Source organism: Peromyscus leucopus, chromosome 1 (assembly GCF_004664715.2).
Source record: "Peromyscus leucopus breed LL Stock chromosome 1, UCI_PerLeu_2.1, whole genome shotgun sequence".
Taxonomy (NCBI): domain Eukaryota; kingdom Metazoa; phylum Chordata; class Mammalia; order Rodentia; family Cricetidae; genus Peromyscus; species Peromyscus leucopus.
The window spans coordinates 51,315,519-51,342,509 of record NC_051063.1 but is presented as its reverse complement, the minus strand read 5'-3'; the positions used below and the strand labels follow the sequence as shown (position 1 = coordinate 51,342,509).

Genomic DNA, 26,991 nt, shown 5'->3' with positions numbered 1-26,991 from the left:
TGGTGTCACGTGCCATTAGTCCAAGCATTTGGGAATGTAAAGCAGGTGGATCTTTGTGAGTTGGAGGCAAGCCCAGTATACATAATTTGTTCCAGACCAGACAGAGCTACGTAGCGAAAACCTGTTGAGAGAGTGTATATGTGAGGGAACCATGGGGTCGGTCCGGCCTGGCTGCCTTGGGAGGCATTCATCATAGGCTTTTCAGGTTAGAGTCCCTGGCTCCTGGGGTACAATGTGCCTGCCGGTCCCCGACAGCCTGATGCACTCCTCAGGCAGTGAAGCACTCGGGCTGCTCTGTGTCTGTCTGTGTGCTCCCTCAGAAGTCAAAGAAACATGGAAAGTTGACAGGACAATTGGTCTTAGACATTCATCTCGTGTATGGCTTTCGAACTTCACTGTATCCTGGCAATTACCTGTGTTGATCCTGGCAATTGCCATTATATTCTGTTTCTGATAAAGGTATAAAAAGTCTGATTGCTCTCAAAAAAAAAAAAAAAAAAAAAAAAAGAGTCACAGCCTCAGTTCACAGTTCAGAGTCACAGCCACAGTGTACTGTGTCCCCCCTCCCCCCAGCCTGGCCTGATTTCATTCCTCGCTGCCATCTCAGGTGACCTTGGCCCGGTAAGTAAGTGTGGGCGCTTATGAGAGAGGGAGGGAGGAAGGGAGAGAGAGAGGTGGCTACGGCTTCCAGGTGAGATGGGTGGTGGACTGTGAGCCGCTCCCATGTGAGCCAGGGAAGTAGAGCCAGAGTAGGAATAAATAGACCCTATTCCAAAGAGAAAGAGCGGGCCAGCTTCAGAAATGCAAAAAGGTTACCAGAGAAGAAGAGGCACGAGGCACCAAGCACGTCAGACGCATCTTCAACTGAACAGCTCCCTGGCAGTGGGCGGGAAAACAGAAGAAGGTTCCAGAAGGTAAACCAGGTGGCCCTGACAACGGGAGACACAGTCCCGCCCTCCAGACAAACCCAAGGCCCGCACAGGCCCCCAGTCAGACAAACCCAAGGCCCTCACAGGCCCCCAGTCAGACAAACCCAAGGCCCTCACAGGCCCCCAGTCAGACAAACCCAAGGCCCTCACAGGCCCCCAGTCAGACAAACCCAAGGCCCTCACAGGCCCCTGATCCAGTAGCAGCTCTGGATTCCTCTGGCTGTCAGGTCAGGTGAAGAGAAATCCCATTTTATCACACTCTAGGAACTAGAGGACGGAAGCCAGGGGTCATTTTTACAGCTAATTTATTTGAAACAGAGCTACCCTAGAATCTTGAGATCAGGGAGCCACCACAGGTCAGGGGACCTCAGTTTGGCCTGCCCTGGGAAAGTGAGGCAGTTGTGGGGGGCCAGATGCTGACGAGCTGGGGTGCAGGTTGGCAGAAGTTCAGCTCAGTTGGAATCGCATAGAGAAAGATGGGTGGCTGGAGGCAGCTCTCAACAACCGAGGATGACCCTGGAGTTCAATGGCTCTGCCTGAGGCCAGTGGGTGGGGCTGCCACTGGCTGCCTCGGGTGTACATGATACCCGCAGCGGCACCCCTCCGTCGGGGGAGGGGAGGGTGGGGAGGTGGTCAGTGTGCAGGGGGTCTTGAAAGCATGAAGGCAGGCGCCGATGTCAATGCTGTGGTTTGTAGCCACCCTCCCAAGGTGCTTGGGAGACACCTCCAGGCTAAAGCATTCCACAACCCCCGGGTTTACAATATGGGGACTCTCAGGAGGGTGAGGGAATCCAGACAGAGCACAAGCTAAAATCTAAGTGTGGCCAGCAGAGGTCGCTAATGTGCAACGGAGGGAAGCTACCAGCCTGAGCGCACGGCTAGGAGAAACCAGACACTAACCCAAGAGCCTCAGCCTCAGCCTAAACCACAGGAATGAACCTGTGAGCTCAGCTGCCCCTCCTCCACCTTCAACACATAACTAATAACCCTCAATTTCTGAGGGCCCAGAAAAGAGCTGACCTAACACTCCACCTTTTTTTTAACCCCACGATTCCCTTTTACTACAATTTTACATTATTTTTAATTTTTTAAATTTATTTTTAATTACATTCATGCTATTCATTAATTACACTCATGATATTAATTACATTTGTGGTATTCATTGATTACATTCGCAGTATTCATTTAATAATTATATTTATGATAATCATTAATTACATTAATTGTATTGATTTATTACATTCATGATATTATGTCCTGATACTACTGTCCATTTGTGGGGTTTTTCCATCACACAAAACAGAGATTCTGTACTTGGGAAATCATTGTTCTATATTCCTTTCTTCTCTGTCTTGAGATAACGTCTAATCTTTCTGTCTCTATGAATTTGTATATTCTATATATTTCATGTAATACAATTCTATAGTATTTGTCCTTTTTTTAATGTAAAAACATTTTATGTACAACTGCAGGAGAAATAATACTCAGATAGCCTGAACGTAAAAACAGGTTATAATTTAAAAGTCCAGGATTATTTTAAACAGTAAGATATTTTCTCTGTAGAAAATAGTATAAATGATAACATTTCCCTTAAGTCCTTTTAAGCCAAATGATAGCTGAATTATACATATAAATATTGATTAGATCCTAGGATACAGAAGAAACCTATCTTTGTTCAGAGAGCTATGTTTTACTTAAGTTGTGTAAGTGAGATTCCTATTCATCTTCCCCTTCACTGTTTGATTTACTGCAGACATTTTTCTATAGGCTAATCCATAATCTAAAAGATTTTAGCCTTCCTTCCTGAAAGTACAGCCAGCATATCCTTTCATCAGCTTGATACAGTACAAATTATTATCCTAATAGTGAAATGTTTCACTGAAGCTTGCCCAGTGATTGGGTAAAACCAAAACTTATTATAAGCTACAGTCATCCTAGGGTTCCCCCTGCTAGGTAGCCTCCCTAGATCTGTGGGTTGCAGTCTGACTGTTCTTTGCTTTATATCTAGTATCTACTTATGAGTGAGTACATATCATGTTTGTCCTTCTGAGTCTGGGTTACCTCACTCAGGAAGATATTTTCTAGTTCCATCTATTTTCCTGCAAATTTCATGATGTCACTGTTTTTCTCTGCTGAGTAGTACTCCATTGTGTATATGTACTACATTTTCTTAATCCATTCTTCAGTTGACAGGCATCTAGGTTGCTTCCAGATTCTGGCTATCACAAATAGTGCTGCTATGAACATAGCTGAACATGTATCTTTATGGTATGAATCAGCATTCCTTGGGTATATGCCCAAGAGTGGGATGGCTGGGTCTTGAGGTAGTTTCATTCCTAATTTTCTGAGAAACTGCCATACTGATTTCCACAGTGGTTGTACAAGCTTGCATTCCCACCAACAGTGGAGGAGTGTTCCCTTTGCTCCACATCCTCTCCAACATTGGCTGTCATTGGTGTTTTTGATCGTAGCCATTCTGACAGGTGTAAGATGGTATCTCAGAGTTGTTTTGATTTGCATTTCTCTGATGACTAAGGATGTTGAGCATTTCTTTGTCTTTCAGCCATTTGTAATTCTTGTTTTGTGAATTCTGTTTAGCTCTTTAGCCCATTTTTTAATTGGATTGTTCAGTATTTTGATGTCTAGTTTCTTGAGTTCTCTATATACTTTGGAGATCAGTCCTCTGTCAGATGTGGGGTTGGTGAAGATCTTTTCCCAATCTGTTGGCTGTCTTTTTGTCTTATTGACCATGTCTTTTGCAATGCAAAAGCTTCTCAGTTTCAAGAGGTCCCATTTATTAATTGTGCTCAGTGTCTGTGCTGTTGGTGTTATATTTAGAAAGTGATCTCCTGTGCCAATGCGTTCAAGAGTACTTCCTACTTTCTCTTTATCAAGTTCAGTGTAACTGGATTTATGTTGAGGTCCTTGATCCACTCAGACTTGAGTTTTGTGCACCGTGACAGATATGGATCTATTTGTAATCTTTTACATGTTGACATCCAGTTATGACAGCACCATTTATTGAAGATACTTTCTTTTTTCCATTGTACAGTTTTGGCTTCTTTGTCAAAAATCAGGTGTTCATATGTGTGTGGATTTTAATGACTTATTTGTTATCCCCCTTAATATATCTATCTAATTTTGCTTACACACAAAAAAAGGCAATATTTTTCCTTTTACCTTAGTTTTGGTTTGCCCAAGTTTCCTCCTTTCTCTTCTGCTTTACAATATTTTGACTTACCTTATTGGTTTTCATTTGTTTGTTTGTTTTTGTTTTGATTTGGTTTTGGTTTTCCCAGACAGGGGATTTCTTTGTGTAGCCATGGCTTGTCCTGGAACTCACTCTGTAGACCAGGCTAGACTCAAACTCACAGAGATCTGCCTGCCTCTGCCTCCCAAGTGTTGGGATCAAAGGCGTGAGACACCACCATGCTGCTGTTTTGTTTGTTTGTTTTTTAAAGCCTCTTCCCCCCACCCCTTATACATTTATGTACTTCAGAAACCTTTTTTTAGGGGCTGGGGAGATCACTCAGCTGTTAAGAGCACCTTGTTTCTTTTGCAGAGGACCAGGGTTTGATTTCCAGCATCCACATGGCCCCTCACAACCATCTGTAACTCCAGTTCCAGGGGATCTGACGTCCTTTCTCACCTCTGTTGGCACCAGGCACACACACGATGCTCAGACAGATACATACACAGGCAAAATATCCGTATACATAAAATAAAATGAATTAAATCTTTAAAGAACAAAATCTTTTTATAATATTGGGACATCTTTCCGTTTGCCTTTTATCTTGATTTTTCCCCCAATCTCTTGCCCTCCCCCCCCACCCCAGCATTCTTCTCTACTCTTCTTCCTCTACCCACACAGCCTGGCTCCAATCCCCAGAATATTTGCTTCTGTTCTGTAACTTTTCCATGAAAACTATGTAATCAGTTTTCCTCTTTGTCACTATAAACTCTTTAGGTCTCATCCCCCACCCTCTTTTGTTTCTCTTTTTTCTCTCTCCCTCCCTTTTCTTTCTTTTTTTCTTTTTTCTTTCTCTCTTTCTTTCTCTCTTTCTTTCTCTCTTTCTTTCTCTCTTTCTTTCTTTCTTTCTTTCTTTCTTTCTTTCTTTCTTTCTTTCTTTTTTTTTTTTTTGAGACAGGGTTTCTCTGTGTAGTTTTGGTGCCTGTCCTGGATCTCGCTCCTTTTTCTTTTGAGACAGTTTTTCCCTGTGCTGCCCTGGCTATCCTGGAACTCACAGAGATCCACCTGCCTCTGCCTCCTGAGTGCTGGGATTAGAGGCGTGCGCCACCACGCCTGGCATAGATCTAATCTCTTTCAAACCCCACATCCTGATTTTCAGAGGCCAATTGGATCCGGTGTTAAATATTGACTTCCTATTCCCAGTTCAAGCCTGCTTCTGTTTCAAGCTTCCTATTTTAGTTGGTGCAGAGGCTGCCCCTGCAGACACTCAAGGTAAACCCCATCATCATCCATTCTCCCGACCCCGCACCCATTTCACACACTGATCCATTGAGGAGCTATTCTGCTCCAAAACCACTTTTCGCATGCGTCCTTCCTTGTTCATTGCCATGCCCCTCTCCGGAGTTTCCCAAAGCCTGGATTTAGTCTTCCAGCCCATATGGTCCCCTCTGCCGTCTCAGCAACTTTCTTAAATATCGAGATTTCTTTGTTTCGCTTGCACATATTTGAGGACTGCTTCCTTTTAAGACTCAATGCAGACTCTCACCGCCTTCTCTGCATTTTCCCCTCCCACTGTCCACTGCATGCATGTCCCTTCATGCCGAGTGACACCGGCCCGGAGAGTTCCTCAACACTTTAATGCTGTGCTTGCTTTTCAGCGTGCTCTCCTCCGAGGCACGACCTGCGGTCTGTTTGCTAACTCCTGGCGCTCGGCCTCCTGCGCCATAAGCATTTGTACTGCGTAGATGACAATAAAACGTTCGCTGCTTTGCCAGAGCCCCGCTTCTTGGAGATAGCTGGTGAGCAGGGCCCACACTCAAGGTCCCTGGTAGGGCACCGCTGGCCTTGCAGAGCCCAAGGCCGTGCATGCCTAGGAAGCTCTTCATTGGCTCCAACTGCGGCCGCAATGTGCATGCGCTCCTCCTGGCAGGCTATAGGGGCGGGGCTTCGTGGGGAGGGCGGGGACAGAGGCCGGTGCGGCTGCTGATTGGCTGCGCGGGCTCAGGCGCTGTGGGCCAAGTGGACGCGAGTGACTCTAGGGGCGGGTGCTGACCGAGAGTAACCCCGGGATCGCGTTCCCTCGCCCCAGCTGACCTCGGAGAGCAGGCTCTCGCAGAGGGCCAGGACTGGAGGAAGAAGAGCGTTGGATGCTTCCTTCTGTCTCAGGCCCTCGGCTTAACCTGTGTTGGAGTTTAATAGGGCTTCGTGTGAGGTCCCCAGCACAGTAGTTTATGGTGTTTCGGATTTGGGGGCGGGATGCATTAGTGATCCAGAGAGGTAGCCACACTGCCTGTTCTGGAAAAGGTGTGGCTGGAGGCGTGGCTGGAAGCTTTGGCTAAATGAATCCTATTAGTACGAGCGCAGCTTCTTCCACTCAACCCCAAAGGGGTTGGCATTCCTCGAAAGGGGAAAGAAAAGGGACCAATGTTATGGTGAAGGTCAAGGGTGACACTCCGTCGTTGGCTGGTTTTCAAGGCAGAGTGCGTCAGCCGCTGTTGAAAACTGTGTGCCCCACAAAAAAAAATTGAACAAAATTATCACAGGAGAGATCTCATCTTGTGAACACAAATCAACAGAAATTAAGTGCTAAAATATTTGCACATGAATGTGCAAAGTGCACTATTCGTAGTAGCCGGAGTGGGGGTTGGGGGAACGACTGAACTGTTCTCCACCAATACAATGGAATGCTAAATAAAGAGGAGTGAAAACCCCGTCTATGCCGCAGTGTGAAGATGTGAGGTATCTGCTGGAGGAGACTACTTGGACACGGATTTAAGCCAGCAGAAAGTCTTTATTAGCTGGCTGGTGACCATACTGGGCATTTCCCAGTGTAGCCCTGAACTTTTCTCAGGGTGAACTTTTTAAGTGCAAAAACTATGTCCTTGGTTGACACATCTCAGCAAGAACAGTTAGCCTGAAGGGGAACTACAGAAACCAAAAAACACAGTTAGTACATTTAGAGACTTTTCTAGAACTATGGACTTTGATGAATTAAGTCTTTGTTTTCATTTTGGCAGGTGATGCTGCCTACGTGCCGGGTTCCATGGCCTGTATAGTACTTCCATCATGATGTCAGTTGTTTTAAGATCTGAGAGCCAAATGGCCTCCTTCGTGTGTTGGAGCCGATCAGAGGCTGAGGTAGGCCAAAGAAGCCCAGGCTGAGACTGAACAGTACTGCCTGCAGGGGAAGAAGGAGTTCAAGGCCAGGGAAGCTGTGGCTCTGGGGTCCCGTGGCAGTTGTAGCAGTGAGGCGGAGAAGGAGACCCAGCAGAAGGTGACCGTCCTCCAGAACTACTTCCAGCAGAACAGGGATGAAGTCCTGGATAACCTGGATAACCTCTTGGCCTTTGTGTGACATCTGGCCTGAAATACGTGCAAACTACCGCATAAACAGATAGGAGACGGGAGCACATCCTCTGTGGGTTGGCTTGGGAGAAGCCCTCACAAAATAGGAAAACCTCCACAGAGCCCGAGTTCTGTTCTGGAAGGCATTAAATTTCTCTATACTGTAGTAGTTCCTTCACTTGTTGAGAGTATCAAATCTAGCTTTTTGTACATCTTAGTGAGTACCTGAAGTTTCATCTTTTTACCTTGTGTGCCTTTAAGGAGTGTTTCCTGTGTGTTTGTTACAAGCAGTAGGTATCACTGTTGATTTTCTTTTATTAGTCTAGTAGGAAAAAAAACCCAATTCTTTGAAGAAAGAAAGGGAGTAAATTTTTTCCTTCCATTTTTTTATTCTTTTTTTTTTTTTTTTTTTTTTTTTTTTTTTTTTTTTTGAGGCAGGGTTTCTCTGTGTAGTTTTGGTTCCTCTCCTGGATCTCCCTCTGTAGACCCAGGGTAACTTCGAACTCACAGAGATCTGGCTCTGCTTCCCGAGTGCTGGGATTAAAGGCACGCGCCACCACAGCCCGGCTTCCTTCCACTTTCTTAAAGGTCAGGGGCATTATCTATGAAAAAGTAGTAAACAGCCTTTGTAACTCCTATGAAGCAGCAGCCAGCCTTACAGTCGTCCCTTCTGGCTAATTTAGGACAGTGAATATGCTTGTTCAAGCTGCTCTTAGTGTATCTTAACCCAAATTGCTAGATGCTAGGACTCAAGAACATGTTATATGTTATTTGATGTGCTTGTAAACTAAAACTTTGTCTTGCCTTTCAAAAAAAAGAAAGAAAGGAAGAAGGAAGGAAGAAAGACAGAGAGAGAGAAGAAGGAAGGAAGGAAGAGAGAGAAAGAAAGAGAGAGAGAGAGAAAGAGAGAGAGAGAGAAAGAGAGAGAGAGAAAGAAAGAAAAGAAAAGAAAGAAGAAAGAAAGAAAGAAAGAAAGAAAGAAAGAAAGAAAGAAAGAAAGAAAGAAAGAAAGAAAGAAAGAAAGAAAGAAAGGAAAGAAAGAACCTAACATCCACATTGTGGAAACACCACTTCGGTTAACAAGTGTAACTAACACAAATAGACTCAGAGGAGAATTATCCTTATCCTCCCGCCCCATTTCTAAAGGAAAGTTGTAAGAACACAGGCAGGTGTGGAGCTGGACGGAGCAGGACTTTCTCCACTGCTTTCCTCTCTCAGTTCCTCCCCCCGTTCACAGTCTGCTGCAGCCTGACCCTCACTGCTCATTGTTCCTTGTGGGAAATGGCCAAGATGCCAATGGGCTCCTGGATGTCCCCAGCACCGAAATCACCATGAGTCAGCACAGCATACACTGCTCTTTTGTGAGCTCTCTGTTGCCTGGGCAGAGCAGGCTGGGCAGGATAGTGTGGGAGGGGCGGTCACCAGAGGAGGAGGGTTCCTTCTGCCTCCAGCAGCAGATAGAATCTCTGCCCTTGGGGGAGCTTATCATTGGCGTTTATAGCATTTGCTCAAAATGTCAGTGCTTTCTTTGTGGCATAGAACATTAAGTACAGGTCACAGAACAGAACTCCCACTTCCTGTGACATTTACCACTGAGTACCACTGTTGAGGTGCCGGGAGACATTTGCAATAGAGGCCTTGGGATGCTCAGAACTTTATATGGGACCAGATTGCAGTTCATAAAAGCCATGAGGAAATGTCAGCACTATGCATACGGTCTGAGAGGTGGGCTTAAAACTCAGGTGTGGTGGAACACTAAGGTAGTCACAGGGGAAGGGTGAGCTGGGTTTGTTTGTTTTTCAGAACAAAGTTAAGTTCATGCAGGGTGACTGTGCCTGGGTTCTGTGGAGCCAAACCACTACACTAGCTACTTCTAAATGAGCCCATCCACCACATGGGAAGGACCCATCACCCGCTTCTGATGTGGGACGGGGCATCTTCCAGCCTTTAGCTTAGTGCCTGACCAAAGAAATGCTGCTGCCATTACCACTGCATCCTCCAGCCTCGTAGACTCAGAACTTGACTGTCCAGCTTCAAAAGACCCTGGGTTTGGGTTCATGTTTGGTGCCAGTCCTTTTGACTTATGAAGACGGTATCTGGCTTTTCCCAACCACTGGGACTTTATGTGGCAAGATTGTCACCTCAGAGTCTACATTATCGCAGCTGCTTTGTGTCGCGTGGTTAGACTTCGTGTCTTTGAAGTCTGATATCAGAAACCACATCACTGTTGAATTAAACAGAATATAGCGGAGTGTGTCCTTCAAAGACTTGAATTTCACCAGTGCTGTCGTAATGCATTTTCCTTTGAACCTCAGCCTCTACCACTACTAAAACCAATAAAACACCAAGTGCTCTTCTTTTAAGGTTTGTTATCAGACATGACCCGTAAACCATAAAATCACACTTTTAAAATTTATGATTAGTAAGCCAGGGCTTTTATTGTGACTCACACCTTTAATCCCAGCACTTAGGAAGCAGAGGCAGGTGGATCTCTGGGTTTGAGGCCAGTCTGGTTTAGAAAGAGAGAGAGAGAGAGAGAGAGAGAGAGAGAGAGAGAGAGAGAGAGAGAGAGAGTGTGTTCCAGGACAGCCAGGGCTACACCCTATCTCAAAAACAAAAATAGAAGAATAAAATTTATGATTAGCCAACTCTAGCATATATTTGCTGAACTAGGCAACCATCAGCCCAGGCATCGGACTTTTGGAAAGGTTTGTCACTTGCCACAAAAGAGGACTTGTTACTTCCATTCTTCTCTGGCCTCTGGTAAATCCCAACCTGCCTTCCGACTCTAGATGTGCCTGTTTCAGACATTTCATATGAATAAACCCACACAGTGCCTCTTGTGTCTGACTTGGAAAACTGCTGTGCCTTGTACTTAATTCTTAAGGTTGAGAAATACTGCGCTGTATGAATATACCACATTATGTTTACACATCTGCTGGTAGACATTTTGGATTGTTTCTGTTTTGCACTATTATGAAATATAGGTATGACCATTCACGTACACGTTTTTTGTGTTGACACATCTTTCCACGTCTCGGGTGGATACCTAGAAGTGGGTTGGTGAGCTGGTACTTGCGTGTTAACTCTTTGGGAGATGGCTAATCCCCTTTCCAAAGGAGATGTACAAGCTCAGATTTCCGTCCAGGTATGAGTGTTAATGATTTGTCTACATCCTCAGCAGCACTTGGTGTTTACTTTTATTTTTCATTGCAGCTATCTTATTGGAAATGAGGTGTTTCATTATGCTGTTTGTTATATACTCCAGGGCTACCGATACCAGGTATGCCCATGTCCTTACTGCCCATCTGTGGGTCTTCCTTTTCATAAATGTCTATTCAGATACCTTATTTTTAATAGCAGGTATTTATTGTTATTATATATTTGTTATTGTATCTTTGTTGTCTTTTTCTTGTTGACTTGTAAGGGTTTCTTTGCTGTGGGTCCAGGAGAATTAGCTCAGTAGTACAGCTCTTGCTTCCATGCAGGAGGATCTGGCTCAATCCTGCTGAATGCATTCATTTCATACTCTTTAAGCATTAGGTCCTCATCCCAATTGCCTTTTCAATTTCCTGGTACTACCTTTGGAAGGACAAAAATCTCAGTTTTGATGAAACCTGATTCATATACTTAAAAATGTTTGTTGCTTGTGTTTTTCTATCAAATCCAGGAAATTATTGCTCTCTCTTATCCTACGTGATGGGAGGGAGGAGGTGTACAGTGGTGTTTTCTCCTCAGAGTTTGGTTCTATCTAATATATTTTGAGTTCACAGTTGTATGTGATGAGGTGGTGTACCAACAATGAGAACAGCTACATGTGGATATCTACTTGCTTAACTCTGCTGGAAGATTCTCTTTACCAGCTGAATTATCTGAGTGCTTGTCAAATACCAGTTAATCATAAATGTATTTCTTTCTAAATTTTCTATTCTATTCCACTGAATTTCTCTGGTTTCTCTTTCTTTTTCTTTCTTTCTTTCCCCTCCTCCTCCTCTTCCTCCTCCTCTTCTTTTTCAAGACAGGGTTTCTCTGTGTAGCCCTGGCTGTCCTGGAACTCGCTCTGTAGATCAGGCTGGCCTTGAACTCAGAGATCCATCAGCCTCTGCCTCCCGAGTGCTTAGGTTAAAGGTGTGTGCCACCACCACCTTTTGAAAAAAGTTTGAAATTTCCTCCATCTTTGTGTGTGTGTGTGTGTGTGTGTGTGTGTGTGTGTGTGTGTGTGTTTCTTCATTTATCTAATCCTGGGTCTCCTGAATTTTTCCTGCGAATGTTATGATCTATATATTCATCTGCCTAAAAGGAAATTGACACTTGATAAGGATTGTCTTGAATTTATTGGTCTGTTTTGGGAACATTACTATCTTAATAATATTAAGGCTTCCAACCCATAATGTTCTCTTTCTTTATTTAGATATCTTCTGATTTCTTTTAATAATACGTTGAACTTTTCTTTGAGACAGGGTCTCACTACGTGTCTTGGCCGGCTGGGGTCTCATTTAGATCAGGCTGGTCGCAGAGATCCACCTGCCTCTGCCATCCTCACACGCCCCCACCCCAACCCCCCAAGTGCTGGAGTCAAAGTTGTGACCACCCAAGCGGGCGGGCTACGTCATACTTCCTTGCAGCACCCTGGAGCACTTCGTGAGCACGACACCGACTGCTTTGGACCTTGTGATAACTCACTCCCATGCCATTTTAAAGTCATTTACTGCTGGGTTTTAGCAGTAAGTTTACCTGCGTATTATTCCTGGAGGACATTAACAGCCTCCGGTTGTTACATGTGTGGCTTAAGAGTTGTAGACAGTTGTGTCATCTACAAAGAGTTTTGTTTCTTTCCCTTTTCTTGCCCTGGTAGGACATCCCTGGTTTTCCTATGGAAGGAGAAAACTGGGGTCTCTCACTCTTGCATTTACCCTCATCATTATCTTAAATTGTGTCTTTTACTTTTGTGACATGATTTAATCTTGCTAGGATCTTATCCTACTTTTAGCCTCCCATACAAATCATGCATAAAACAGAATGTATTACTGTCTTCTGGGAGTGTTTACCCTTGAACAAGGAGAGGGAAAAATAATAGTTGGCCTGGCTCTTAAGGGCTGGAAAAGACTCAACATACAGTCTCTGATTCTGGGTATTCAGAGTTAGTGAGTCTTAGTGAGTTCTACAGATTGAACCTACATTGACTTCATGCTAGACACCCTCCTAAGCAACACCCCCACCCCACCCCACCCCCAGCCCTTTAATTCTTTAAATTTTGAAGCAGTATCACTGGGTTGCCTGGCAGCCTTGAACGTTGAGGTCCTCCTCCCTCACCCTCCAAGCAGCCCGACTACAGGCCTGCACCATGGCCTTGTAAGAGACCTTTAGAATGTCTAAGGTAAAAGTAGATTGGCTGAAGTGAATTGGTGCCAATAGCTCTGTGTACTCTTGGAAGCCCAGATGTTGGCTGGGAAGTACCTGCCAGCCCTCTACAGTCTGTGTGTTCCTATTTTGGTACATAAGTAACCTCAGAGAAAGTAGAAAAGGCTAGAGGGAAATAATACAATGAATTAGCATGCTCAGAAGCTACCCAAGACAGGACATTCCTGAGATAAGCTGGACTGCCCAACCTGAGCTGCAAGGGAAGATCTGCTCTTTCGGCGATGTTGGTTATATCCATTTGGCCAGGAGATACATGGAAACCTGGCCCTTCTCCAAGCCAAGGTAGTCAGCTGGTGATGTTTTTGATTTAACGCCAACTGACTACCAGTTTCCTGTTGCCGGAACTGAACCTCAAATTATACCTAAGAAAGGCTGAGCAGGTTACTGGGGTATGACTCAAACCTCGTGGCTTCTAAATTCTTTTTCTCTCTTAAAGGTGAAGGACATGGGTGGGGTGGTGAACCAGACATAGTCAAAACACTGAGACATATTGCAGTCAGATCCATTTCATTTTATTATGAACAAACACAACCTCAGATGAGTAGAAATACTTTCAGAGTTGGTATTAATGAAAATTATTAATTACAAATAACTACTGTTGCACATAATAAAGGAAAAATCCCACCCAGGAAGGAAATGGAGTCCTGCATGTTTTCATAGCAATGAGTATACATTATCTAACGCATCCATTCAATCTCTGAAAAGAATGATGTAGATTAACAATGTCATCTGGGACATAGGCACGTGTCAAGTCCATGGTGGACACAGTTACTATAAAAATGTGCAGGACTTAAATATTCCTCTGCTGAGGATCCCCAAATGTTTTATAAAGAGCATTTAGCCATGCTCAAACCTACCCACTGAGGTAGGTCAGATTATTATCCCAGTTTCACAGAAGTAATACTGAGTCACATTATTGTTCAGTGACATGTCCAGTGCTATGGTTTGAGTTTGTCCCATAGTTCATGGGTTGGAAACTTAATCCCCAATGCAACAGTGTTGGCAGCTGGGACCATTAAGAGCTGATTAGGTTGGGAGGGCACTTCCCTCATTAACATCCTTGTCCGAGGATTGAATTCATTATTGTCAAAGTGGGACTGTTACCAAAAAACGGAGCGTAGTAGGAGGCCCTGGGCTTCACCGCCAGCATAACACGGTCGCCACCTCCTTAACTTTCCTACTAATTCTATTTCAACTAAAGAAGACGCTCAGGATACTAGCAAACCATGAAGAAAAGCTTTCACTTTAAATGCTACAACCAGCGTTTAGTCTCAAAACAAATAGCAAAACCTACAAATCACATACGTTCAAATTACTTCCACCATCCATCAGCTATGGGCACTTCATCGAAGCAGCCCTAAGAAAAATTCCCCAAATGAAGCCCCCAAAGGGAATGCTGCAAATTGATGTACAATGACTCCTCCAGCCAGGTCAGTTGATACTGCCACATTTACAGGCTCTCCAGTTTCAAGGACTCCACAGAGGCAGAGTGCAGGCTCACAAGCAACCGATTAAAGAGGTAAGGCACCCAAGTCAGATTTTAGCATGTCCACAAGGCAAGGACTGTTAGGAAGTCACTCAATCAGATCTTAGTTTCGTATTAATATGTCACTTGATTTGAGTTTTAAAATCTTGAAAGTAGTATTCCTTAGTGAGCTGGTACACCCTTATCAGCAGATACATTTATAATGGTGGTCCTCAGCCACAGCATGGTTCAGATCCATTGGGACAGGCTTAGAAGAGAAAATTGCTTTTGTTTTTCACATATTATTTAAGCAGGCACCTGCTAACCAGTGGAACTAAAATCACCCAAAAGGCATTTCCAAGGAAGAGGGCCACAGGTCAGCAAATACACTGTAATCTCCCAAGAATTCTGTTTTAGTGAACAGCTAAAGGATAAAGCTGCTTTCATGTGGGCACACAGAGGTCCTGAAGCCTTTATTCCACCAACACAGGAAGACTGTTCCCTCTAACCACTGGGGCGCAGTAGTCTAGATAGCATTTGGTACACTACACAGCCAATCTCAATACAACAGACCCACATTTCTGCAGTGCTCACTGAGCTACAGGGATAGACACGCCAATTAGTTTGCTGAACAAAATCCTCTTTTTGCAAAGTCCATGGCATCTCGACCTCCTTAGCCAGAGCTTTGCAGCGGACCTTGGCTCCAGGTAAGGGATTCCAGCTGAGGCACTTAAGAACACAGACCTGGGTTCTTGTGCTTTGCACTTAGCCAACATGTTGCCCAAGGAGCTTTGCCGAACATGCAGGGGAGCACTGAGCGTGCTCTGCCCTGACTCACTTTGCGGCTGAAAACCAGGAACTATGTCGCCCTTCCCCGGCACACTGGCACAACAGGACTATTTGTTTTGGAATGACTCACGAGAAAAAGAGCCTCTCTGAGTCAGGGATGTTTCTAGAGAGTTTGCCAACCTTTTTCTTTACAGTTCCCAGAGTGTCAGAAGCCTAAGGGATAGAGGTGGAGGATTTGAAAGTCACTGGAAAGGGGACAGCCAGCTCTCCTTACTACTGATACAGCGTACTATCTCTGAACGAGAAGCTGCCGGAACTGCACATTTACTGCCTGTGAATACACAGGACAGTTCTGCCTAGAGCAAGACTAAATGTCAAAGAGGAAAGAAAAAACAAACACACACACAAACCCAAACCACAAAAATGGTAGGAAAAAGAGGCAGACGCCGGTAGAGCTAAGAGATTTTGGCCATGTGTCACAGACAGAGTCATCCATGTAGGCCGGATGGCCAAAGAGCCAATGAGGCATGAGTCAGTACTGTAAGGGAAGCCTTACGATAAAGAGCGAAGAGCTAACGTCTAACCTGTTTCACTAGGACACCCCAAAACTTTGAAGCCCCTGGCAATGTGTCCCCAGCAGCTTTCCTCAGGAAAGTTATTAGGAGCTGCCTTCCAATGCCTTCCAACTTCTCCACCTGCTGCCCAGCAGTGGAGGAACAGACAACGCGTTCAGCATCTCCTTTTCGGAGGGAAGCACTCTGAGTATTTGCAGGTTCCAGACAGACTTTATGTCTCTTTTAAGTGTGGCTTAAGTTCAACTTCTATCCATTGTTCAATGTATAGAAACGCCACAGCCATCCTTAATTTATGGGAGCAACCAGACAGAAGAGCGGGAATTAGAAGTTGGGCATGCAACTCACAGAATGCTCAAAACTATGAGTGACTGTCCCCATCAATTCCAAGCATGCCTCACCCAAAGACCTCTGGCTCTCATGCCCTTACAATCACTTCTTATTTAGTTATTTGACGTCTCACCAACTAGCCCTGGCTGACCTTGAACTCAAAGAGATCCACCTGCCTCTGCCTCTCAAGTGCTGTGATTTAAGGCATATGCCACCCACCACGCCTGGCCCCGTGTCCTTATTATTAAAGGAGAAGAAAATTCTTTCTCAGTAGAGACCACTTTCCCTACAGTTTTTTACCTTTTTTTCCCCTTAAATCTTCAGCCTAAACTACACTGAGATACTGATATGTGTTACTTGTACTCCAATGTCACCAAGTCCCATGGTTGTCACCTACTCAGAATTAGGAGAGGCGGCATGCTGTGTGGAAAGGCTCCTCGGCCTCTGCGAGACAAGAGCTGAGCCTGATCACACGAGATTCCCCTCTCCCACATCTTGGATGAATCACAGCCTGCATGCTGAATTTGGCCCCGTAAGATTTACCTTCCATTCCATCTGGCAAAGCCTGGGCTAAAAATAACAGGAGAAATCTCTGCAGATTTTCTTGGGGGTGGGGCACAAACCTTGACTTTTAGACCCTTGGAAAGTTGGTAGGCTTTGGAAGGCGAACACTGACCTACGGTGGAGCAGCGGCCGGCTTGGGAGGCGATGAGAAATGAGGTCAACAGGGACAAAGCAAAGAAAAGACAACGAAAAGAGAAGAGAAGATCAGCTTAGCATTGGAAGGGAAGAGCTGCTGACTTCCGATATTTGTCCATTTTACAATACTGTACCAGAATGGGTTAACGTCATCGTTTTAGCATCTGGGTAGCAATACTCAGTAGTTAATTAACAGAACATTAAGCCTCTGCTAAGCTGGCTTTTGGAACAGAAACTGAAAGACCCCAAACTCAGCCACTCTTATGGCTCCCCTCTCCAGTTCTTTTAATCCTGGCCAAGACAGCGGCCTTGGACACTCTCTTCCGGTCATAAGCCAGGCCTAGGGCAGCCATGCAGTCGATGAAGAACGTGGTGAAGTTGATGTGCCAGCGGTACTCACTGGCAGAGTAATCGTAGGGGAAGGCATGGTGGTAGTTGTGGAAGCCCTCGCCTGGAACAGAAGCGTGGAGAGCAGTTAGGGGGCTCGGTGATGGCTGCTTCCTGCTCTTTGCACACCTCTAACCCAGTGGGTTCCTTAGACCTTGGAGAATCAGACTGCAGGCAGGTGGGTGACTGGATAAATCCATTATCTTTTACTCTGAGCAAACAGACACTCTCAAAGGCATCACAGTTCCACTTACATTATGGGATCTACACATCTTGTCCAAATTACTTCATGTCTAAGAGGATCTTAGCACTATAGAGTGTAGGTAATTTATTTCAAACATGAATTAAAGAACCACGAGCAATGGCCTCTGAAAAGAAGGCTATGTGCAAATGATAAAAAGGGAAAGTATTTTAAATTTATTTTTAACATTTGCATGTGTATATACATGTGCATACATGCCATAGCATGCATGTGGTAGTCGGAGGACAACTTGCACTTTTCCTTCCACTATGTGGGTCAAACTCAGGCTGGTCAGGCTTGGCGAGCAAATGCCTTTTACCTGATGAACCATTGTGCCAACCCAGGAAAGGTACTGTTAGTAATATCCAACCTAGCCTAAGTTAACGAGTGTAATAGAGACGAGCACCCATCAACGGCGCCACTGGGTGACCACTGTCTCTTTCACTCAAGAAAAGAAGCCACGGGTCAGTACAGGGAAAACTAACTCCAGGCCTTTGTCAAATTCTCTTCTTGGGAAGGGCAGGAAGATGTGGGCACAGGTCGCAGAGGCATGCGTTCATTCATCCTGACAGCTGGAGCTGGATTTATAGGCTGGATCAACTACAATCAAGTGATCTGATTCCCCAAGCAATGCTGTGGGGAGGGGGGCGCTAGCACAAAATAGGAGAAAACAGAGAAACAAAAGCCATGTTTGAAAAGCGGGTGGTAGGGATTGGGAAGGCACGTGTGCTAATGGCCACCACAGGCATCACTGATGGATAAGCCACGTCCAGGCACACTGGAGATAAAAGTTCTATCCATGTAACCTACTTGAAATGTATTGCACTAAACTGTAATCATCTGCCTTTGTTGTTGTTGTTGTTGGTGGTGGTGGTGGTGGTGGTGGTGGTGGTGGTGGTTTTTTGATCTTGATCTGTACACCAGGCTGGCCTCAAACTCACTGAGATCCCCTAGCTCTGCCTCTTAAGTGCTGGGATTAAAGGCCTGCGCCACCACCGCCTTGCCTTTTATACAGCATGGCTAAATAAAAACATGAGACTTATATTCATGGCCACGACCCTCCTTTTCTATTTATGATCCCCTGCACTGATTGAGACTGCAAACCCACCAGAGGTAACTAGGAAACGGAAAAAACTCAAAAGGGCCCATGATGGCAGACTTTTACCCATTCCAAAGAAGTTATGGCCTCTTAAAGGCTTCCCCAATAAAATTATCCCCAGTGTTATAGCAGGAAATATACAAAAATCAGATCATTCTGCTTCCTCTAGCTCCTGGCCAAGTATCTCCAGCAGCAAGCTGCCAGATGTGGTCTTGCTGGCAACTTACCCACAGCTCCCATCGAAACCAAGATATTCTCCCGAGAGCTAATGTTCTTGTCGTAGGGGCGATATCCATAGAGGTGAGCGGCACTGTTCACCAGCCAGGTGGCATTGAGCACCACAGCGTATCGCAAAAAGGTGCTGACGCACAAGCTGTTCACGAAAGTTTCACCCCAGCAATACCAGGGCACCAACGTGGGCAGGATGAAGCACATGAGCAGGAGGCCAGTCTTGTAGTACCTACAACGAGATTGTACATTTTAGAGTCCATGGAGAGAGGACTCTCACATTTCCGTGGACTGTCCACTCCTGGCAGGCAGGCAGGGTTGTTTTCCCCTTATCCCACGAGTAAAGAGTAGCAGGAACCAGCCCCCCAAAATATGTGGTGGGAAATCTGAGAGCAAACACTGTTATCTTACTGTGTAGATGGGTCAATACGGGTACAATAAATGACTGCGATCACGGTTGCTTCCTGGGCTGCTGTTGACCTGCCTAATGTTTTGCTTTCACGACCACTGGAGTCTTATTAGGTGTAGTGTGTGGTGTCATGCCTCTATTTCCTGCTACGAGCCTTCTTAGCTCTGCTGACCCACCCCAAAACGCTCTGAGTGTCCTGGACCAACTGCCGGCCTCCGACCCTACAGCAACACTAGCCCGCTCCATCATGTAGACCAGATACTCCAAGGGAACTGACTCCCGCAGCCATGCCTTCCACGTTCACATCGCAGTAAGCTTCCTGCATCAAACTCCTTTCTCTCAGCTTCGACCTCGGTTCCTTGGCTTAGGCTCCTCCTACCACCTAACTTGTGCCCCTCCCAGGAGTGGGCAACAGCCTCATGCTGCTAAAGGACCCATTAGTAACGCTATTGCTATGGTAACCACTCTAAGTCTGCATGTAGGACTCCTCAATAGGAAGGGCATCAGCAATGTCCTGACCAGCCTTCTTATCTCTCAAGCAGAGGCTTCATTCCTGGGACATTCTTGAGGCTTTACCTCACTGCCTTCTGCCTCCATAGTCCCCCTCTGAAACCTGTGATGTCTCCATGCAGCTGGGGATTCAACATCTCTTCTCCTAAGCCCCTCCCTGAACTCCTTCAATGAGAACCTCCCTGCTCTTTCTATCTGTCCAGTGGAGACACAGTAGGCTACCTACTCCTTCAAGATAAGGTCTCCGTTACACTCAGTTCTCTGTCCTTTTCTATAGGGCAATAACAGGGTTTTTGTTTTGTTTTGCATTTAATTGGTTCCAATCAGATAACACATACAAAGAAAAATTAATTCATTTCTGTGGCCCATAGGACATACGTTTTAAAATGATCTGAACATGTAAAGCCATTAAATCATGGCTTTAATTTTACAGTTCCTAAGAAAAAAAGGCAGAGTGTAAACCCCACATTCCCAGGGCCATCCCCCTGACTCACCTCCTCTGGAACATGACCAGCTTCTCAGCTTTGAGGTCAGACATGTCCAGTTTTCCACCTTTCTCTTTGACAGCCGGGTGTTTGCGCACAAGCAGCCAGCCCACGTGAGAGAAGAAAAAGCCACGCCGGGAATTGTGAGGGTCGGCGTGTGTTTCTGAGAATTTGTGGTGGGCGCGGTGATCTCGGGCCCATTCATACACATCATTCTGGAGGGACAGGAAAGAGGACCCCAGTACTGAGAAGAGATTCCTTCTTGGGGGAATGCAAGGGCCCAGAACTCTCAGCCTAACCTACAAAATCCCCAGGACTCTGGCTCAAGAATATGCACAGGGCGGAGATGAGGGGCTCGCCTCTGCTTCACATCTGCCTTAGAAGTACGTACAGAAAAGCAACGTAAAAGTCCCAGAACACAGCAACAGCATGGTTACTTCCTGAGGCTGTACAGAAGGGAGAGAGCAGATATGCAGCCCTCATGTTTCATTGGTGGATTTTTTTTTTAAGTTCATCCTTTTATGTGTGTGTATGTGAATATAGATGCATATGCACCACAGCACGTGTATGGTCAGAGAATAACTTTCAGGAATCGGTTCTCTCCTTCCACACAGCAGGCTCTAGAGATCAAGCCCAGGTCATCAGGGTTGCACAGAAATCGCCTTTACCCACGGAGCCGTCTTGATGACCCAGACAGTGACTATGGGACAGAGGGCATGTGGAGTATCTTATCTTCTAGCTTGGAGTATGAGGCAAGTGGCCTTGAGTCCTAGGGTGCTACTCTATAAAACAGGCGAGGAATGCCAACCAAGGCCAGCGTTAACACATGAGCACGAGCACATTTCCAAAGGACCCCTGCACTTGTCTGGGTCCTCCCAAACCTTCAAAAGTACACCACTGTCTCTTCCTTCCCTTTGTCCTCAAGAATCTTGTAAAGATAAAGTTGCCAGGCCAGAGGCAATTGGGCATATCTGGTGAGCACCTCAAATCTTAACAAGAGGGGACTAATTTGGTTTCCTAGTTTCCTCTTGCTACAAATTAAACCCACTACTGGCTATCCTGTGTCCTTAAAGCTCAGTAGCCATGAGAGTACCCTCCCAATTCTCTATCCTTGTTCTGCTAAAGTCTGTTGTTTGGACAATCTTCAAGATGTTTTACTTCCCACCATAGCCTCACACAGGACTGCCGTGTGGACGGAACCGATCTCTGGGCTTCTCCTTGTCTGTAAAGGGCAGTAACAGTAGCTGCTACCTCAAACAGCTATGAGGACTTAGTCTATGCCGTTAAATGCTTGGTGTCTGTTGTAAAATGGCAGAGCTCCAGGGTCCATGGCACATCACCTTGTCCCACTGTGGTGTGGTCTGAGACAGTTACCTCAACGCGTGAGTCAACTGTTCACTTCTGGTCTAGGAAATCAGGGTCAGTACCCGGCTCTGGTGCCCCATCCTTTATAGTGAAGACCCACAACAGCCATGCCGTGTGACACCACAGGGACCTTGAAAACTGACCCAGCACTTGGGGGCCCTTTTGTAGTTCCCCTCTCAGTGACTCTATGGCGTCTGGACGTCAGCACTGAGTCTGCGCTCTCGGTGACCACAGGAGACTAGACAGGATGATGGCGGTCCTGAGACACCTGACTGCCCACCATGGGGTAGAGACGCAGTAACAGCACAGCTTCTCACCTGGAAAGCCATGGTGTTGGCAATGATGAGGAAGAGCCGCAGCGGCAGGCGCGCCTTGTAAGTTCGGTGGCTCCACAGGCGATGCGCCCCGGCCGTGATGCCCAAGGCACTAATGACATAGTACAAATATGCTGTAGGACGAGAAAGTGGGGGTATCACCAACAGGCCAGTTCCGTAAGGGAAGGATGCCAGAGACGGCTTCTGAGCACCAGTCAGCTTCTCGTTTAGCCTTTGGGTAAAGGTCTGGTTTTCCCTGAAGCCCTGAGACGCCTTAGCCTGTGCAACCTCAGCGATTTTACCACTCTGTGGCCCCGGCCGTGGCGAGCATATCAGGGCACCCTCCCAGGGCCTGTCTTCTTTGACCTCTAGCTGTCCTCAAAGACATTCTGGTCAGGGAACTGCATTTCTCAACCTAGAACCCACACCCGAGGGCATATGGGAAGCAACAAGGACGATGGCTAGTTGGAGGAAACACTGAGCAGCGTCCTGTACACACGAGGCTTTTAGCAGCGGGTACAGAACCACCTCAGCACTGTAGCAGTACAAGGGATAGTCAGACTGCAGTGGATCAAACATTACCAAGGATAGTAAGTCTCATATTCTCCCCATACCTCGAACTAGGTGGGTGCTATTAGTACCATCCATTCTGTGGAAGGTAGATTCTGGATGGGAAGGGCTTGTCTACTGTTTGAAGGTGGGTTTTCTGTCTCCTGTCCCTTGTTTCAGTCCAACTATCCAGCCCCAAGATCTGTGGGCCCAGCGCCTCTCTCTGCTTGGCTACGCTCCTGTCTACGGGAAACACTCAAGGCCGGCAGATGAGCACTGCCTCGCTGTCCTTGAGGCACGCAAGGTCGGGAAGTGCCAGTCACAGTCCAACTGGGAAAGAGGACAGCAGTTCACCCATATGTCCCCTCCATTAGCAGGACAAGGAAGCAGGGGCTGGGGCCTGGGGAGAAATGGCTAATGCTGATTCCCTCCCAAAGAACTTCAGAAAACAAAGGACCTTCAGAGCCTACAGAACTTAGTTGCTATTGGAGACACCACACATTGTACAAAGTGCGCTGTGCCCTTCTGCAGACAGACAGTAACTTTCCTAAGAACGCTCTCTTCTCCTTCCTCCCTTCCTGTCCCTCCTACATGATCCCAGGGGAGCAACAGACAGCATACTAAGGGAAATTGTGACCATACTTATGTCTGGAAAAATCCTAAGGTAACCAGAGACAGGGGAGCGTTAGGCAAGGCAGACGTCCTCAGTGGAACACCAAGGACACACCTGCACTTGGTTCACGCTGCAGATGACCCAGACAAATTGGGTCCAAAAGCACAGATAATATATGGGGGGGGGGGCAGGGGTGATGGGGAGGGCAGACCACAGGACACATGGGAGCCCACACAGAACGCAGGCGGTCTTAGGCCTCCTCAGCTCACCTCCCAGTCTAGCACAGAAGAGACTCAGAGCCCTGCCCTGTCTCCCAGAGGGAAATGTCCACAAATGTGGGCAGGAAACACCTCACAGCTTTCAATTCAGAAACGGGCTGGGCGAGTTTTGCCCATTAGGCGGTCAGTGTTGTCAAAGATGTCTATTCAGCCCTGGGGTTCTAGAGCCCACGGAGGTACAGAAGACTCTTCAAACAGCCGAGCCAGGGCCAAGGCTGGCAGGGCGCACGGCTGATCTACAGAAGGATCCCATTCCTATTCTCAACGAAGATGGGGTATCGAGATCGTGAGTGGAATACTTGGTACCTGAAAAACTCTCAAGGACCGTGTCTCCACACTTGTAAGACCTGGGAGGACTGAGGCAGAGGCAGCTAACACTCAGCCCTTCTATATATACACTGTCCTCTTCTATATAGACACGGTCCTTGAGAGTTTTTCAGGTACCAAGTATTCCACTCACGATCTCGATACCCCATCTTCGTTGAGAATAGGAATGGGATCCTTCTGTAGATCAGCCGTGCGCCCTGCCAGCCTTGCCCCTGGCTCGGCTGTTTGAAGAGTCTTCTGTACCTCCGTGGGCTCTAGAACCCCAGGGCTGAATAGACATCTTTGACAACACTGACCGCCTAATGGGCAAAACTCCCCCAGCCCGTTTCTGAATTTAAAGCTGTGAGGTGTTTCCTGCCCACAGTTGTGGACATTTCCCTCTGGGAGACAGGGCAGGGATCTGAGCCTCTTCTGTGCTAGACTGGGAGGTGAGCTGAGGAGGCCTAAGACCTCCAAGAGAGCGGCCATTAGTGTCCAGAAAACCCCCCACCGTGCTGAAGAACCCCTTGCTTATGGCCCCTCAGAGAGCAGCAAGAGCTCCAGGCTCTCCTTCCCAGTTCAGGGTTCAGAGGTGAAACCACCTGCGAAGTCCGTGTGTGTATCCAGGAGGCAGCGGCAGCAGCACCAGCCTGTACCCACGGGTCCCCGGGAGTTAGGGGGTTAGGCTGAGTTAGGCAGCTCTGTGACGGAGGCACGCTCATCCATCACAACTGTCTGAAGGCTGGGGCTGCTCAAGGCTCTGTCCCCTGCCAAGGGGCCCTGTGTTAGGTACGGTGTTTGGAGGGGAAGGGTCGGTAGCACGGTGTGGGCACGCACAGCAGATGAGCAGGCCAAACACTCCTGCAACCTTACTTTATTCTAAGAATGGTTTGTTGACTGGCTGGCTTGTGCCCAAACCTGGAGTCATACACCATTTGCACTTGGGGATACAGGAGGCCTGCTCTGGCTGGCCAGGCAGAGAGCTCCAAACAGCTGTGCTTATAACCCCCTTCTGTTCTCTCTTCCTAAACAGTATCGCGTGGCTCTCACCCTCACTGGGCTCAACATGGTGCCGCCCATGAGGCCCCTGGTCTAGTTCTTGGTTCCAAAGTCCCTTAAGCAGGGCCTGCTTCTTTTGTGGCAGGCAGGGCTGGGACAGGTGCCATCAGGTGACTCACACAGACAAGCTCGTTCAGTGGCCTCAGCATCACTGCTAAGAGATTCTTAAAATGCAAGTCCCCCCCATACTAATCGCACTAGGCTCTTTTCCCAGCCCAGTTGGTCCATCGGGAACCAAAAAGAAAGGGCTGCTGCCTTGGGTCAGAGGCTACCTCATTAAAGAGCACGAAGAAACCTGAGGTACTGGCCCAGAACAAGAGGAGCTGCTCACCGAAGAGGCAGGTGTAGACCTTGCAGGAGGGAACCAGTGTGATCCCATACAGGGCCCCCAAGTGCAGCAGGGCCATGAGGATGATGTTTCTCCAGACGTACTCCAGCTTGGGCGGGGGCCCCTCCTCATCCTGGTAGCTGGGGTCATATAAGTCATCTTTTATTTCGGGGCGAACATCTGCTCCCCAGTGGTGAGGATTCTTTTCAAACTTCTCTCCTTCATTCTGCTGTCCCCCAGAGGGGGGCGCTGTGATTGTGGTGGTGGCTGAGTAAGAGCCAGACATCTGCCAGGAGAGGGGGTGGAGAGTTAGGGCTGCAAACGCGTGGGGGCAGCAGGGGGTACTTTCCTCTAATGCAACTGCGGAACGAGGCAATACCGGCCATACCCCAGGGCCAAGGTTGCAGGACTGTAGAGAGCACCTCGAAACGGAACAAGGGGGAGTTTCCTGAAATGTGCAGACGGGCGGCGATAAGCCTTATGCTCAAGGGGCAGGACAGATATTTTATTAACAGCACCCTTAGCAACTCACAAAGGAGACCCTGCAGGTATCGAAAAAGGGTCGGGTTTTACTTTAAAGACTAAGAAACACAAGTTGGGGGAATCAACTGCCCTGAGTAAAAATCTGGTTATCACCCGGTACAGAAGCAACCATTCAAGGTAGAAAAACTCGGAAATGATGGCTAAATGCTGCCAGCTGCTCTGAACTCTCTCCGACCCCCAACTAGCCACCCACCTAGAAGTCTAATCTGCAAAAGTCCAATCCGCCGCACCCACCAACCTGGGAGGGAGGGGCCTTTTGGGGGGGCTCACCTCTTGCAGTATGTGGGCTGGCGTCTCTGCGTCGGGTGCTGCTGGGGTCACGTTCCCAGGGAGGAGAATGCGCAGCGGCGAGCTTCAGACCTCAGGGACTGAGGGCGCTATGACTAAGTTTCTGCAGCCCACTGGTGCAGAGACCCTGAGCTCCCTGTACAAGCCCAGGGCCAGAGCTGGCAGTGAGGTAATGGTGTCCTATGTTTCCTTAGGTTGCTTTATTGATCAGTGACCAGATACAAAATCAAAAGCTAGCTGGCCAACGCAGCCGCGGGCGGAGATAAGGATAGGAAATGAGAGGACTCCAAAATCGCAGCTTGCAGCCACCAGTGTTCAGGAGTCGGAATACTGCAGACACCAACACCGCATTGTCCCATCCCCAGCCAGGCGGGAGGGGGGAGATGCTAATGAGGCTTTCGTAAACTCTGGCTCATCATTGGCCGACGGAAATTTGGTACCACCTCGGCCTGCTGCTCTCATTGGCTCTGCACAATCTGCTGTTCCCTCTGCCTCCAACTCCTCCCCCCCTCCTCCCCTCTTTTTCTGCCTCTTGGCTTCTCACCCATCCCCGCTGGCCCTCCGCCCAGCCCCCACCCTGCCACGGGGGCGCTCCGGCGCTCTCCCTGGGAGAGAAGACCCAATCCAGCAGTGGGGGTTGGCTTCCAGGCCCAGAAGACCCGGCGAGGTACATAAAGGTTGCACAGTTAGGGAAGCCACGATAGCGCCGACCACTCGTAACTCCATCCGGTCTTGGCATTTCCAGAGGCGCGTGGGAGGAGAGATGGCTACCACCGACCGAGAGCAAAGCTGAGCGGGCCTGCTGGCCCGTCTCCCTCCCCAACAGGCGCCTCTGTAGACCCGGCTGGAACAATGGCTCTGCCTCGCCCACCAGCTCCAGGATGCTTACCAGATCATACTCGGAGCTCTGGTGCCATAATCAAGTTTTCATAGATCTGGGGCCAGCCCAGTCACACTAGGCGCAGTTACTAAGTCACTGTACACAGCCACTGTCACAGTCGGCAGTATCCAACCCCACCCCCATCTTCATGCTTTCCAAATGCACGTGGCACCTTTGGGAGACTCTTCTGTCGGGCTGGAGTTTTCTGCAGTTTTCTTTATGGAAAAGACCAGGAAACAGCAGGCCCGAATGATTACTGCAAGCCTCGCTGTGACTGCGCAGTGGCTACTCCATCTTTCCACTTTTAAACCGGAGGGACGTGACCTACACAGATGAGATAGCTTGCGAGTGGTCTCCTCAGCCAGGAAG

At 47.4% G+C, this 26,991-nt stretch overlaps 1 protein-coding gene across 1 annotated transcript; it reads right to left on the bottom strand.

The window, feature by feature from the left end:
* Window positions 1-16,155: 16,155 nt before the first annotated feature.
* LOC114708114 (stearoyl-CoA desaturase 2) lies at window positions 16,156-26,097 on the bottom strand. Its single transcript, XM_028891129.2, has 6 exons — window positions 25,725-26,097; window positions 24,915-25,197; window positions 21,782-21,912; window positions 20,109-20,314; window positions 18,695-18,927; window positions 16,156-17,191 (listed from the first exon to the last, which is right to left on the bottom strand). Exons 2-6 carry the CDS (start codon window positions 25,195-25,197, stop codon window positions 16,992-16,994), a joined length of 1,053 nt encoding a protein of 350 aa, XP_028746962.1. The 5' UTR covers window positions 25,725-26,097; the 3' UTR covers window positions 16,156-16,991.
* Between the last annotated feature and the right edge of the window lie 894 nt (window positions 26,098-26,991).

Coding starts and splice junctions, on each gene's coding strand:
- LOC114708114 (XM_028891129.2), bottom strand. CDS start 25,197: ATGTCTGGCTCTTACTCAGCCACCACCACAATCACAGCGCCCCCCTCT. Junction 20,315..21,781: donor CCAACACCATGGCTTTCCAG/GTGAGAAGCTGT, acceptor CTGTCCCTCCAG/AATGATGTGTATGAATGGGC. Junction 17,192..18,694: donor GGTTTCGATGGGAGCTGTGG/GTAAGTTGCCAG, acceptor CTTCTGTTCCAG/GCGAGGGCTTCCACAACTAC.